The 14,456-nt window shown below is 43.4% G+C and overlaps 1 protein-coding gene across 1 annotated transcript in view; it reads right to left on the bottom strand.

Annotated features, from left to right (window-relative positions):
• UBA7 (ubiquitin like modifier activating enzyme 7) overlaps window positions 1-14,456 on the bottom strand; it is a 426,723-nt gene that overhangs the window by 374,472 nt on the left and 37,795 nt on the right. Inside the window, exons 5-8 of the mRNA XM_029599673.1 lie at window positions 10,880-10,986; window positions 9,868-9,958; window positions 4,924-5,056; window positions 1,671-1,768 (exon numbers count right to left, since the gene is read on the bottom strand). Coding sequence (XP_029455533.1) covers window positions 1,671-1,768; window positions 4,924-5,056; window positions 9,868-9,958; window positions 10,880-10,986 — 429 coding nt within the window. The remainder of the gene's footprint in view (window positions 1-1,670; window positions 1,769-4,923; window positions 5,057-9,867; window positions 9,959-10,879; window positions 10,987-14,456) is intronic.

The raw sequence follows: 14,456 nt of genomic DNA, 5'->3' as shown, positions 1-14,456 counted from the left end.
ATATGGCACATATAAATGAGAATTTCACTGTTACTCCTGGGCAGTCTCTGTAGATAGAGATTCCACGAAGCCAAAAAAAAAAATCTTGCCTGCACCGAAAGGCGGTACCACAAGCTAGGCTCTCCTTGTGCATCATGCTGTGCAACCTATTTTACCACTGCCAAAAAGAGTGCGAGTCCTGAATTTGCTGCACCATCAGGGTGCCTTACTTTCCCACCAAAAAAAGCTTTTCAAGCCAGCACTGTTTCCTCCTTTCACCTAATCTGTAACCCCGAACATTTGTCAAATATAGCTTCTGTTCTGGGCGGCAGTAGTTGTCCCAAAGGTTTGCCTAGGAAACCTTAGATTTTCCCCCAATACTGCTGAACCACTAGACAAAATCAAAAGGCATGCGCCAGCATTCCCCCAAGTGTTCCTTTTGTTTATTTATTTATTTTGATTGTTAGCATTAGCAGCCGGATTCCATTTCGGTTAAGATAGAGCCCATCCTGCTGGAATAGGCTCTCCCCATCCCAAAACATTCCCTAGCTCCTAATAAACCTAAAGCCCTCCTTCGTGCACCATCATCTCCATCCACACATTGAGACTTCAACACTCTGCCTGTCTCTGGGGTCCTGAACTGGGAGCTTTTTGAGAATGCTACCCTGGAAGTTCAGGATTTTAGTTTCCTACTTAGATTCCTAATTTTAGCCTCATTGTTACCCACATGGAGTTTGACATCTGACTCCTTCCCAGCAGTGTGTGAGGTCTGCTTCTTTGACACCAGGCAGCCAAATTACTACATTTTCATGGCTTTCTATTTACTGAGGCAAACCAAGGGTTAAAATCACCTGCAGAGTTTGTCAGACCATGGGTAGTCAGATTATGTACCCCACACAGCCTCCATCAGTTCCCCCACAGTGCGTTATTTTATTTATTTATTTATTTATTATTTTTATATACCGACATTCATCTCAATTGAGATATCACACCGGTTTACATTCAGGTACTGTAGGTATTTCTCTATCCCCAGAGGGCTTACAATCTAAGTTTTTGTACCTGAGGCAATGTAGGGTAAAGTGACTTGCCCAAGGTCACAAGGAGCGACAGCGGGACTTGAACCTTGGTCTCCTGGTTCATAGTCCACTGTTCTAACCACTAGGCTATTCCTCCTCCCTGTGACATGCAAAGAAGTCAACCATAGTGTATTACCTGTGTCATTGTGGGTGACTATGTGATGCACTGTGTCACCCACAGAGCATCACAAAGTCCTATACAGTGGCAGTGGCATAGGTAAAAATAGGGAAGAATAGGTAGTTTGGATGTTTTGGAACCCTTACACTTCATTATAGGGAACAATACAGGAGAGAAGACAAAACCAACAAACATAGAACAGTGATACAGTTGCATCAGGTATGCAGGAAGTGTAAGCCATGCCAACCAACACAAAATTGCAGAGGAAAATGAGCAGACTGAATAGGCCAAATAGTCCTTAACTACCAACATCTACTATATTAATTTTTCATAACCCAATGAAATCTCCCACAGCACATCAGCTGTGGGTCTCCCATATGCCCTCCTATAACATGCTACTTTCCCAGATCTCTCCTGCAGTACATCACCCATGTATCAGTTCCTGGTGTCTCCAGACAAGTATCATCAGGTACTGGCAGAGTTTCCACTGTACTTACAAAAGAAATCCGTGCTGGCATTTTCACCTCTGTCACAATTCCACCCTTTTCATACTCCGAAAAAGAGGTTGTGTCCCCAATCTCAAAGGAATATGATCCTGCAGAGAGAAGACAGCAGATTAAAAGCCTACACAGACTCACAACAGAGCTCTCACCAACTGATCCCAGGGGCACAGACCCAGTAGTGTCTCCTGCTCACCAATACCAAGGCATACGGGGACATTACACAGACTCCCTCCCCAGCACCACTTGGTGCATATGGCACAATAAAAGCAGCTCAAATGTTCAAATCCAATGTTATCAACCAAGAAATAATTTCAACTAAATGCAACAAGCCTGACATTCAAAGGACCTAGGAGGGCCTAACTATTTATTTAGTTAAAAGAATTTCTAGACCGCCTAGTAAACTGATTCAAGGCGGTTTCCAATAAAAACCATACATAAGTAAAAGTATCTGAATTTAAGAAAGCAATGGATAAATACAGGGGATCTCTAAAGGGGTGATCGAAATTATAAAGCTAAATTAATTGGGTGGCTGGCAGGACTAGATGGGCCATATGATTTTTTTTTTGCTGTCATATTTATATGTTTCAATGACAAGACGAACCTATCACAGTAGCTTTTGGCATGGTAACCACACAGCTCAATTACTGCAATGCACTGTCTAAGAGTCTAACAGACAAGGCTCTCCACAAACTCCAGTTAATACAAAATTCTGCTGCACAACTGATAGAAAGATGCAAGAAACACAACCTCATCACACCCATCCTACAAAAATTATGCTGGTTACCAATATCATACAGAACGAAATTCAAAATGTTAACACCAACGTTCAAGGCTCTAAGAGAAGAAGGGCCTGTTTTGAGCACGGATGGCCAACTCCGGTCCTTGAGAGCCACAATCAGGTCAGGGTTTCAGGATATCCACAGTGAATATGCATAAGATAGACTGGCATATAATGGAGGCAATGCATGCAAATCTATCTCAATCATATTCATTGTGGATATCCTGAAAATCTGGCCTATTTGTGGCTCTCGAGAACCAGAGATGGCCACCCCTCTACTTGAGTTACTGACTCTCTCTATGTACACACTATCCAGATCTCTAAGGTCCACACTCAGATCCTCTATGGCAATTCAGTTCTCAAAAAGAAATCAAAAAATCAGTCAAATATCCGGCTATAATTTGGCCAGATAAAAAAAGGGGCATGCCAGGGAGGGATTGAGTTATCTAGCTAATTTAGTCAAATATCACATATGGCTGTATAACTTTAGATCCACTTGTTTAGGAAAGCATTTAATTAAGGGATTTGGCCTACACATGTGTTGGACTTAAACATAGTTGACATCTTGCAAGCACAAACTAGCTTTAAATTATTTGCAGTGCAGATTGTAATGTGTTGTTTTTGTTTTAATTTTTGGCTTTTGTATATTGTTCGTGATAAGTATTATGTAGTTTTATTCTTTTAATCCGCCTTGAACAATGGTGTGACCAGTGTGGATAATACATTTTTAATAAATAAAAAATAAAACAAACTTGCTTCCAAGTGTAAGCTTACGTTTCCAGCGCTGCCTTTGTCAGGGAAAAACAAGGTATGGGGGGAGGGATGGAGGAGGAATGGGGGCGCGCACCGCACATCATCCTTGGTGGATGAGTGGGAGAGAAAGAGGGGCTGGCTGATCGTCCTAGTTATCTAAAACTAGGACAGGAATTTCTCCAGGATTAAAACAAGTTTGGGGAGGGGGTTAAGGATAGCACGATCAGACAGGGACTTTGTAGGATGTTTTGTGGGGAGGGGGAGAGCATGACAGTGCTATCTTTTAAAGATATGCGGTCAAGTAGCATGTTATCTGGCCAGATAAAACCAGATAACAAAAAAAGCATACCCAGCTATATTCAAACATAGCCAGTTAGGCTTTTTTAGTTATCTGGCTACATGCAGCTGGATAACTTTAGGCTGGTATATTCAGCGGAACATTTACCCCGCTGAATATATGAGACACGTTATCTGCCTAACTTGTCCACTATATGGCTTTTTGAATACCAGCCTATATAAGATTACAGTACACTACTTGGTGTTGCCTCAAAAGGGCTGCTCAAGACAAACATATTTGCTATGGTATTTGAGTAAATCATTAGTATTTCTGCTGTGCTGTACAGTTTAGTTAGGATTTGTTAATATAAGGGTTCATATTCAGTGGGATTTAGTCAGATAACTTGAGTTAATTGAATATTTTGGGCACTTATCCAGCTAAAGTTTATCTGATATCTCATTGTCCAGCTAAAATATAGCCAGTTAATGGAGGAGCATTGCAGGGGCGTTTCTGGGCAGAGTTAGAACTCTGATATTTAGAATTAGTTGGATAATTTATCCAGGTAACTCTGGTCCTGCTGTAGAGTAGCCCTGAAAAGTCAGCCGGACAAACTTATCTTTAAGAGAGCCAGCTATATTCAATGATGCCGCTACACTATTGAATATGCCTCCAAAGTTAGCTGGATAAGTTTATCCGACTAACTTTGCAGTCCGGCCAGGACTGGATATTATTTCCATAAGGTTTAGTCCTAAGGTGTGCCTTTTTATTGCCAAATGAAATGTAAGTTTTGTTGCTATTTTAAATTATTACAGATGCTCTATTTGTAAAATTGCTATTGACCTATGCTCATATGCTGCTATTCTAATGTACTGTAAAACAGCTTGAGTGAATTTTGTATTCAAAAAGGAAGGTAAATAATTCCAAACAAGTAAATACATTTCTCATTTATATTCATTCGGGATTCCTGAAAAACTGACCTGTTTGCAGCCTTCAGGCACTGGATGTGAATTCCACCACCTTAAATCTTTGTTGTTAATACAAATAGGATTCCATTCCCATCTCTTGTTCCTGTCTGTTCCTGAATTTTTTTCTTGACTGAACTCACCTGTTCCCTGTTGACTAATTTCTTGGTTTTCACCTCAGCAGGGCACTGACTACCATCTCTATTTGTCTGGATCCCTTGCTTTGTCTCTTCATGCACTGACCCTGAGACTTTATTGAGACTTAACAGCATGCACAGAGCTCTTTTTGTATCCATGCATGGAGTTACTGATGTAAGAAATACTCTATTTTCCTATAGGAAAAGCATTTATTTATTTATTTAAAGGATTTATATACCGGAGGTTCCTGTATAAATAAATAAATAAATATATATATATATATATATAAGCATCATCAGTATTACTCCGTGTATGTATCTATGTGGATTAAGCTCTCACCCAGGACTCTGATTTTGATGGGCTCACAGCTGTTCAGCTCTACCATTCCTTGGATATCAGAAAAGGTCACAAAATCATCATCCATAAATCCATGTCTGCGCTCATCCAGGCAGGTAACCACTCCAGGCTGTCCCTGTGAGAGAAGGAGGTGGATTGAAGGCAATACACAAGGAGAGGCACTCTCATTCTAGAGAAGTTCTTTTATTCTTTCTTTCTGTGGCTTACTCACGGAATTCATTACAAAATGTCTATGCTTTCTCTGCCCTTCCATACAGTGTTAGGAGGATAGGCTATATATATATATATATATATATCAGGGGATGCCAAGGAATAGGCCACAACATAGCAGGAGTGGGTCATCTTCTCTTCTTTCTCTACTCTTGATTCTGTGGTGCTTTGATCTCCTCCATGGCACCAGTTTGCCGAGTTATTCTGTCTCTACTGCTATGGATAATATCCCAGCTGCCAGCTACAGAGTGTTGCCATCTGCAAGATTTGTCCTAATCCTACAAAGTCATTTTGTTTTCCTCCTTTCTACTCCATTATCTTGGGATAAACTCCAGGATTCCACTCACCCTGATATTTCACCTAACTATCCCCCTCTACACCAGAAATTTCACTACAAATCCAGTCTCTAATCTCAGCTTGGTCATCCGATATCACCGGCTGGATGTTCCACCACCACCTTACAAACTATTTGGTAAGCCGGCGAGCTAAAGTTAGCCAGATAATTCAGCGGGATAAACGTCCCCCAGAAAGTATTGGCCTCTGGTTATCCATTTACATGAAGCCGCATCACTTCAAAACCCAACCAGCTATATCTGAATATAACCAGTTAGTTTTTAAAATTCTCCGGCTTTGTGTGCTCGGATATCTTCAGATTTAACTGGCTATATTCCAAATAATACAGCCAGTTAAGTGACACTGTCTAGTTTAAAAAAAAAAAAAACATTTAAAAGTGCAGCGTGGGTCTGTGACCTGATTCCCCTCCCCCCCCCCCATCAATATTTCAGAACTGGTCCTACCAGGCCAAGCACCCTATCCCTCAAAGCTCTCTGAAGTACAATAAAACAATGTTGCAGGGTCCACAGATTGCATCCCCCTTCTCTGGGTTTTGGGGTTGTTTTTTTTTAGCTTAATCTGGCTCCCTCCTGCCCCTTTCACCTACCCATAAAGCTGTTTGTAACCCAGATACTTCCTCCCCACCCCCCTCCAGATCTCTAATAGCCCAGCCAAAAGCGAGATATTCTCTTATCCGCTCTGGGCATTTCCAGCATTGCTATGAAATGACATCAACGCCTTAAAGTCAGGAGTGGGTAAAGAATACTTTGCTCGCTCTCCGGGTGGAGTTTTAGAGACCTAAGTGGGGGGAGAGTCCAGGTAATAAAGAGGTGGGTGGGGAGGAGGGAACCAGATTAAGCTTAAAAAAATAGAGGAAAGGGGAGGGCTGACCTGCAGACCCTGCAATACTGTTTTATTGCACTTCAGAGGAGTTTGGGGGGGTGGGGTATGCTCGACCCAGCAGGATTATTTCTGGAACACTGGGGGGGGGGGGGGGGGAGCATCATGCTGCAGACCTGCACTGCACTTTAGTTTTAATTAAAAAAAAAAAACACAAAACAGTGCTTCTTAACCAACTATATTCAAAAGAATATAGTCTGTTAAGTTACTCGGCCATAAAAGGCCAGGTAACTTTAGACCTGCTCTGAGACAGGCCTAAAATTTAGACCTCAGTTGAGCTACATCGGTGCCAGGTTAGACATGACTCAGACCAGAGCATTTCTTTCACACGATCGGGCTCTTGTGCTGGCATCCCTGGTGCGAGAGGTCCAATGGAGCCAGCAGGTCTCGGCTCACTGCATGCTACAACTCCTGGGTCACATGGCCATGACCGTCCATGTTACCCCCCTTCGCTCGCTTGCATATGCACAGAGCTCAATGGTCTTTGCGGTCCCCAGTGGCAGCAGGCTGCTCAGGACCACAGTGTTCGCATCTGTGTCACTCCGCCTCTCTGCGACTCCTTGTCATGGTGGGAGACTGCCCAATTTGGAGCAGGGGATTCATTTTCAGTCTTCCCCAGCCCAGATTGTGCTCACTATGGATGCATCCACCCTGGGGTGGGGTGCCCATGTCGAGGGACTCCGTACCCAGGGTCTATGGTCCGCCCAGGAAGCACAGTGTCAAATCAACTTCCTGGAATTCCGTGTGATCCGATACGCACTCTGGGCATTCAGAGATCGGCTGACCAGCAAAGCAGTCCTGATCCAGACTGACAACCAGGTGGCAATGTGGTACATCAACAAACAGGGTGGGGAACGAGGTCATTCCTCCTGTGCCAAGAGGCGGTTCAGATCTGGTCATGGGCTCTGTCCCAGGTTAATGTGCTCTGAGCCATGTATCTAGCTGGGATAGAGAATGTGGTGGTGGAAAAGCTAAGTCAGGCCTTCTGACTCTACAAATAGTCCCTGAATCAGGAGGAGGCAGATCAACTCCTCTGTATCTGGGGCACCCCCAGATGTGGATCTCTTTGCATTCCCCTACAATAGGAAGGTGGACCAGTCCTGCTCCCTGTACAGGGGGGACAGCAAGCCAGCCTTGGATACATTTACTTGCCATTGGGGCAAGGGTCTTCTGTATGCATATCCTCCGCTTTCTCTGGTGGCAAAGACTCTCTTGAAGCTCTGACAGGATGGGGGACCATGATCCTCTTAGCCCCTCATTGGCCAATGCAGATCTGGTTCCTGCCTCTGTGGGATCTTTCCCTCCAGGAACCGATCAGTCTGGGAACTTCTCCAGACCTCATCATGCAGTATCAGGGCAGGCTGTGCCACCCCACCTCAGGGTCTTGTCCTTGATGGCCTGGATGTTGAAAGGTTAATTCAGCAGCTCCTTGACCTGTCAGATGATGTATCTTGGGTCTTGATAGCTTCCAGGAAGCCTTCCACTAGGAAGTCTTATGGCCTGAAGTGGAGGTGGTTTTCCATGTGGTGCGAGTGTCCCGTCTTGGATCTGTTCTCTTGCTTCACACCAAAACTGCTTGACTACCTTCTGCACCTTTCGGATGATAGCTTAAAACCAATTCCGTTAGGAAGCACTTGAGTGCTATCGGTGCCTACCACAAGGGTGTGGATGGTTCGCCCATCTCTGTGCAACCCATTGTGGGTCACTTTACGTGGGATCTACTGCAGTTGATGTCTCCCCTGTGGCCTCCCGCAGTGTCCTAGGATCTCAATGTGATGTTGGCTCAGCTCATGAAAGCTCCTTTCGACTGCTGTGTACCTGTGACCTGAAGTACCTGACCTGGAAGGTCATCTTTTTGGTCATGGTCATTTCAGCACAGGGTCGGCAAGCTTTAGGCCCTAATGGCGTATCCATCTTACACAAAATTCTTCCATGATAGGATGGTTTTGCACATGCACCTTAATTTCTTGCCGAAGTGGTGTCGTATTTCCATTTTAATCAGTCAATTGTCCTGCCCACCTTGTTTCCCATGCCTCATTCGCACCAGGGTGAACAGGCTCTGCACAGTTTGGGATTGTAAGAGAGCCTTAACCTTCTACTTGGAGAAAATGGCAGGCCATAGGCAGTCTACACAACTCTTCGTCTCTTTTGCCAGGAACAGATTAGGAGTTGTGGTTGCTAAGCAGACCCTGACCAACTGGCTGGCAGATTGCATTTCCTTCTGTTATATTCAGGCGGAACTGCAACTTGGGAACCATGTCAAGGCTCATTCTGTCAGAGCCATGGCAGCTTCAGTGGCCCACTTGAGAGCAGTCCCCTTCAACGAGATCACAGCAAGGCTGAGACGTGGAGTTCACTCCACACTTTTGCCTCTCACTACTGTCTGGACAGGGATGGCCAATGAAATAGCATCTTTAGTCTGTCCTCCGGAATCACTTTCAGCTATAGAGTCCAACTCTTCCTGCCTTGGGCCCATTTTTCAGGTTTAGGCTGTTTCCCTCTGTTACCAACAGCACCACTGTTGCTGTGCCCGTTGGCACCTGGTGGGTGCCTGTTGGTCTTGTTTGTTGCTCGGGAACAACCTTTAGCTAGGGATTCACCCATGTGTGAGGATTACCATCCTGCTTGTTCTAGGAGAAAGCAGAATTGCTTACCTGTAATAGGTGCTCTCCTAGGACAGCAGGATGTTAGTCCTCACAAAACCTGCCCACCACCCCACGGAGTTGGGTTTCTCCTCTGTTTATTTTATTTTTTCGTAATTCTATGTTATGAGACTGAAGAGGGATCCTGCATGGACAGTAGCATGTGTGAGGACTAACATCCTGCTGTTCTAAGAGAATACCTGTTACAGGTAAGCAACTTTCCTCTCATTTGTGATGTGAAAATAAAGCTGACTCTGCAACACAATTTACCAGTCTTATCACAAGACATAGCCATAAACCTTAAATGTCTTTTATTAATATTTTTGCACTTTAAAACCTTAATCAGACCTTAAAAGCGTCTGATCAAATATCTCTCTCAGCTTCCATGAACGCAATTGAGAACTTCACTTCAATAATCCTGAGAATATCTAATCATAGTCTTGTTGATTTTAACCATTTATCTATAATAAAGCGATTTGCCAAAGCTTCTAGTTTGCTTATATGTGTGTCTTGACTGGATGATAAGAGTCCCTGCTCCACAGAGCTTATGTGTATACTTCTAGTAGCAATACAAAACTCAATAGCAGTAGTAATAGTAGCAGACTGGCAGCAGGTCCCAGTACCCAAGAGACATGAGATATGTAGTGAGCAAACTATTTAAAATTTAGAAAACAAATAAGTGAAAACCTTCCTATTTTTAGAAGCCTTTAACAGATTGTGTTTAATAATTTTCTCTGTTTTTGTTTTTTTATTGTTAATGTTGATTCCAATCCACATTGAATTATGAAGAATTGCGGAATATAAACAGAATAAATACATAAATGAGGAAATGGATCAGTACCCGTGAGACATGATGGACCATGGAAGATAATGGTTGCTCTCCATCAGGATCAGACACCACAAAATCCGTTCCAAAGTCACAAAACAGTTGTCTAATAAATTCAAAACACAACATGAAAATAATTGAATAAATTGCATCTTCTATCAATGACATATGGCGTGTTACAGAAGAAATTTGATCCTGGGGGCTTTAAAGAAACCAACAGGATTATAACTTGAAGCAAAGGATATTATGTTTTTATCCAGTTAATAACTGGTTAACCTAACCATAAAAATAGGACACAAAGCTAAATGCTGCAGAGCTGAGCTGCCTGTGCTGACTAATAGAATTACTGTTTGAAACTTTAAAACTAGGAATGAAAAAATACCTCACAGCTAGCAATCCTACATCATTCCCTACAGTGCCTCCTGCAGGAAGAAGGTAGGAATGTAGGAATGCAGAAGCTGTGAGCTCCCCCACATCAACACATCTGTACCATTCCTTACAGTGATCCCTGCTTAGAGGATTAGATCACTGGAGCTATGAGCTCCCCCCCCCCACCCCCAACCTCTCCACTGCCTGCACTACTGTTTCATTCTCTACTGCGCCTGCTACACAGAGGATGGGACTGCAGGAGCCGTGAACTCCCCCACAACCAACACTCCTGCACCATTTGTTACAGCAGCGGTTCTCAACCCAGTCCTTGGGACACACCTAGCCAGTTAGGTTTTAAAGATTTCCACAATGAATATGTATGATATAGATGTGCATACAATAGAGGCAGTGCATGCAAATCCATTGTGGATATCCTGAAAACCTGACTGGCTAGGTGTGTCCCGCAGACTGGGTTGAGAACCCCTGTCTTACAGCGACTCCTGCTGAGATGATGATACTGCAGAAGCTATGAGCTACCCCCACTGCCTGCACTACTGCATCATTCCCCACAGATGAGCTCTAAAAGGTGGTGGTAATTTTTATTAGTGACGGTTTTAGTACTAACCAGTGGAAGACAAGTGCCAAAGGCTACACATACCCAAAAAGTCCCTTGGTATCAGCGCTGATGAATGGGATGTTGCGGGTGTGGCAGAAGTCTCCAATCCTCAACTGCTCTTCCAGCGGAGAGTCTGTCAGCACGACCACCTGAGGCACAAAGGGTTGACATACTTGCATTTCCAGCACAGAGTTTCAGATTAATAGAACCAAATGTTCAGCTAATATTAATCAGATGGTCGTGTCCTGAACATCAGTCACACTGGTAAGGAACAGTTCTTGCGGCCAGGGCTCAACTGGGCGGGAGAACTGAGGGAGGGAAGCATTGGTGTAAGAAAGAAAAGTGTAAGAGGAGCTGGAGGAGAATGTAGAGGGTGAAGGGGAAGAAATGTAGAAAAGCCAGACCAACAGAGAAATCTGGGGCCCTGGCAAGCCATGTTCACTGGGGATAAGTAAGGAGAGGGATAAGCAGCCAAAGTGAAGAAAGGGAAGAAATGATCAAGGAAGAGGGTAAAAGGACACGTGATCCAATGAGAAGTAGGAAAAGGGGGAGAGAGGAGACAGTGGGGACAGAGGAGGAAGAATGGAATAACGAGGAGGAGAAGGAGGAAGATAAGGAGCAAGGTGGAACGAAGGAAGAAGAGGGAGGAATGAAATGGTAAGGGAGAGAAAAAAGCATGGAGGAAAGATGGAGTGAGGAAGAAGAGTAAGGGAGGTGTGAGAAGAAGGGAAGAGGGAGTAGGGGGTACAGAAAAGGAAGCCCCACAAGGATAGAAGCAGGAAAAGGGACAAAACAGAACATGAAAGAAAAAAAAAGAAATGTATGCACAAAAATGCCTCTATTCCCTGCAGCTAAAAACCTGCACATATTTTTAGCTGTTCTGAAAGTGGCAATTTTCTGCCAATTCATTTAACCGGGGAAAAGTTCTATTTACCCATATAAATGACTTTGAAAACTTCCCTCTGAGAACTATTTCTCAAAACCATTTTTGCAGGTAAATAGTGATTTGTTTGTGCAATCAGCCATCCAAAAACTGCTCTTCTTCAATGAGGCTAAAATGCTTTGTTTCACATGCCTATTTTTAGCTACATTTAGAGGAGGAGGGAAGGATAAGTACACACGGAGATTTGAAAAAGCTCTTTTTCATGAAAAAAAAAATACCCACAGGAAAAGCAGTTGCAAATGTAAAGTGCCCTCAGCAAGCTTCAAAATGATTCTCCAAGGATAAGCAGGTTGTTAGGTATACATGCAAGTGAAGTCATCTGATGGAGCCTGGTACAGGAAGATTGTACATAGCATAGTAAATGATGGCAGATAGTCTACATTATGATCCATCCATTTCGCCAAGCAAATCTTTAGGGTAGCAACTGCTATGCCGTACTGGTTATCTTAGACCAAGGGAGGTTAACTCTGGTCCTTGAGAGCCAGAAACAGGCCAGGCTTTCAGGATATCCACAACGAATATATATGAAATAGATTTGCATGCAAATCTGTCTTATGCATATTCATTGTGGATATCCTGAAAACCTGGCTTGTTTGTGGCTCTCAAGGACCGGAGTTGACCTCCCATACCCTATATACAGGAATGTTACACAAAAGGTTGCACAAACTATTCCAGTTCTATCCTCTTGCCACCGGGGATTCTCTGTGTTCATCCCACACACCCTTCTGAATTCCATTACCATTCTTGCCTTCATCAACTCTTCCAGGAGTGCATTCCAGGAATCAACCAACTTTTCTATGAAAAAATATTTCCTGACATTGTTTTTGAGTTTACCCTCTTGGAATTTCATATCATGATCCCTAGTTCTAGAGCTCCCTTTTGAACTGCTTGCAGCTTTTGACATGCTCGACTGAATATGTGCAGCATGACCCGTGTCATTACATCATGCGGGGCCCCCTCAGTTCTTGGTTTTCTGTAGATCCCTTTGGTTTTGGTTCTCTCATTCATTTTTTTTTTTGCAGTATTTTTCCTGCACAGGGGTTCCTAATTCTCCAACTCCACCCCTCAGTTTTGCATTTTTCAAGTTTTCTTCAACTATTTCAAACACAAACATCGATACACTGGGCGGTACTATTTGGGATTTTGGTAAAATCGAGCTGTTTGATTTCACATTGCTGGTTTTTCAGAAACTTTCCCAAAAAGTGAAGAAGGCCAGCAGTTTTAATAAGTGCCCCTGGTGCAAACATATCATATCAGTCATGGCATTGCCGGGGGGAGGACCATAATGTTTTTCGTACCGGGTTTGTCGCCAGTTCACAGGTGTCAATCGGGAAACATTTAACTATCAAAAAAGGGGAAAGAGAAGACTCACATTAATATCGTTGTCATCGGACACGTAGACTCCGGAAAGTCCACCACTACTGGCCATCTTATCTACAAATGTGGCGGCATCGACAAGAGAACCATCGAGAAGTTCGAGAAGGAAGCTGCTGAGATGGGAAAGGGTTCCTTCAAATATGCCTGGGTGTTGGATAAACTGAAAGCTGAACGAGAGCATGGTATCACCATTGACATCTCCCTGTGGAAGTTTGAAACTAACAAATACTATGTCACTATCATTGATGCCCCTGGTCACAGAGATTTCATCAAGAATATGATTACACTTAAGACTTGGTTATTCAAGCAAGCTTTTCCGGACACAACCCAATGACACAATCCAATGACTCCTAAAACACCATGCCTCCTGTATATAACATTTATTTTGTATACTATACTTAAATTGTATATTATTTAACCATTTCTATTCTCTCCTATCTTCTTCCCTCTCCAAGTTAGGCTACCCTTGTTAAATGTAACTGTACCTTCGATCACCATAGTTCTAGTTTCCTATGTATATAATGCACTCCTGTTTTATGTAAACCAGCAAGATATGTTCTCATGATTGCCGGTATATAAAAATTCTAAATAAATAAATAAATAAATAATGTCTTAGGGTATTCCACAGGTGGAAAGATGAATCTGAGAAGACGCTGTTCCTGTCGAGATCTGATGGAAAAGGTCTTCGGGAGAGTTAAGTCTGTCCCATTGGCTTCAGCAGCATCAGCATCAAGGGATCCATGAGCTGTAGTGATCATTGGTGGTGTATCGACATTAAGAGGGCACCGATCTCCCTCCATATCAAGCAACCAAGGAGATATGCTATCATTCAGTTCCACCTACCTGAAGAAAGTGAAGGGTTCCAGTTGTTCCATTCTGGCACTGAGGAACTCAGATGACCTGCATTGAGTGAAGATCAAGAAACATCGGCATCAGTCTCTGTAGGTGTGAGATTATCAAGAGTGGGGAAATTCTGGCTGCTACGGAATTCCCCTGAAGTTTTCCTGTAGAGAGTACAGCTCATCTTAACAACACACTTGGGAATTGCAATAGACTCCAACGGTCCAGATGCCAGTTACCGATCTTCCTCAAGTGATCCAGGAAGACATGGCCTCTTCATCTGCTACCCAGGCAGTACTGCCATCAACAGTTTTTGAGGAGGAATTGGCAGAAGGACCCAAGAAATGTTGAACCAAACGATGGCAGGCAATAGTGCACTGGCACTGAGGTCCAATTTCTGCTGGAGATTCTAACAGCATTCAACAAAGGGGCCCCAATGCCAGTTCATCGAGAGGCATC

This window comes from Rhinatrema bivittatum, chromosome 4 (genome assembly GCF_901001135.1).
Source record: "Rhinatrema bivittatum chromosome 4, aRhiBiv1.1, whole genome shotgun sequence".
Lineage (NCBI taxonomy): Eukaryota > Metazoa > Chordata > Amphibia > Gymnophiona > Rhinatrematidae > Rhinatrema > Rhinatrema bivittatum.
This window is presented reverse-complemented; position numbering and strand designations above follow the sequence as displayed.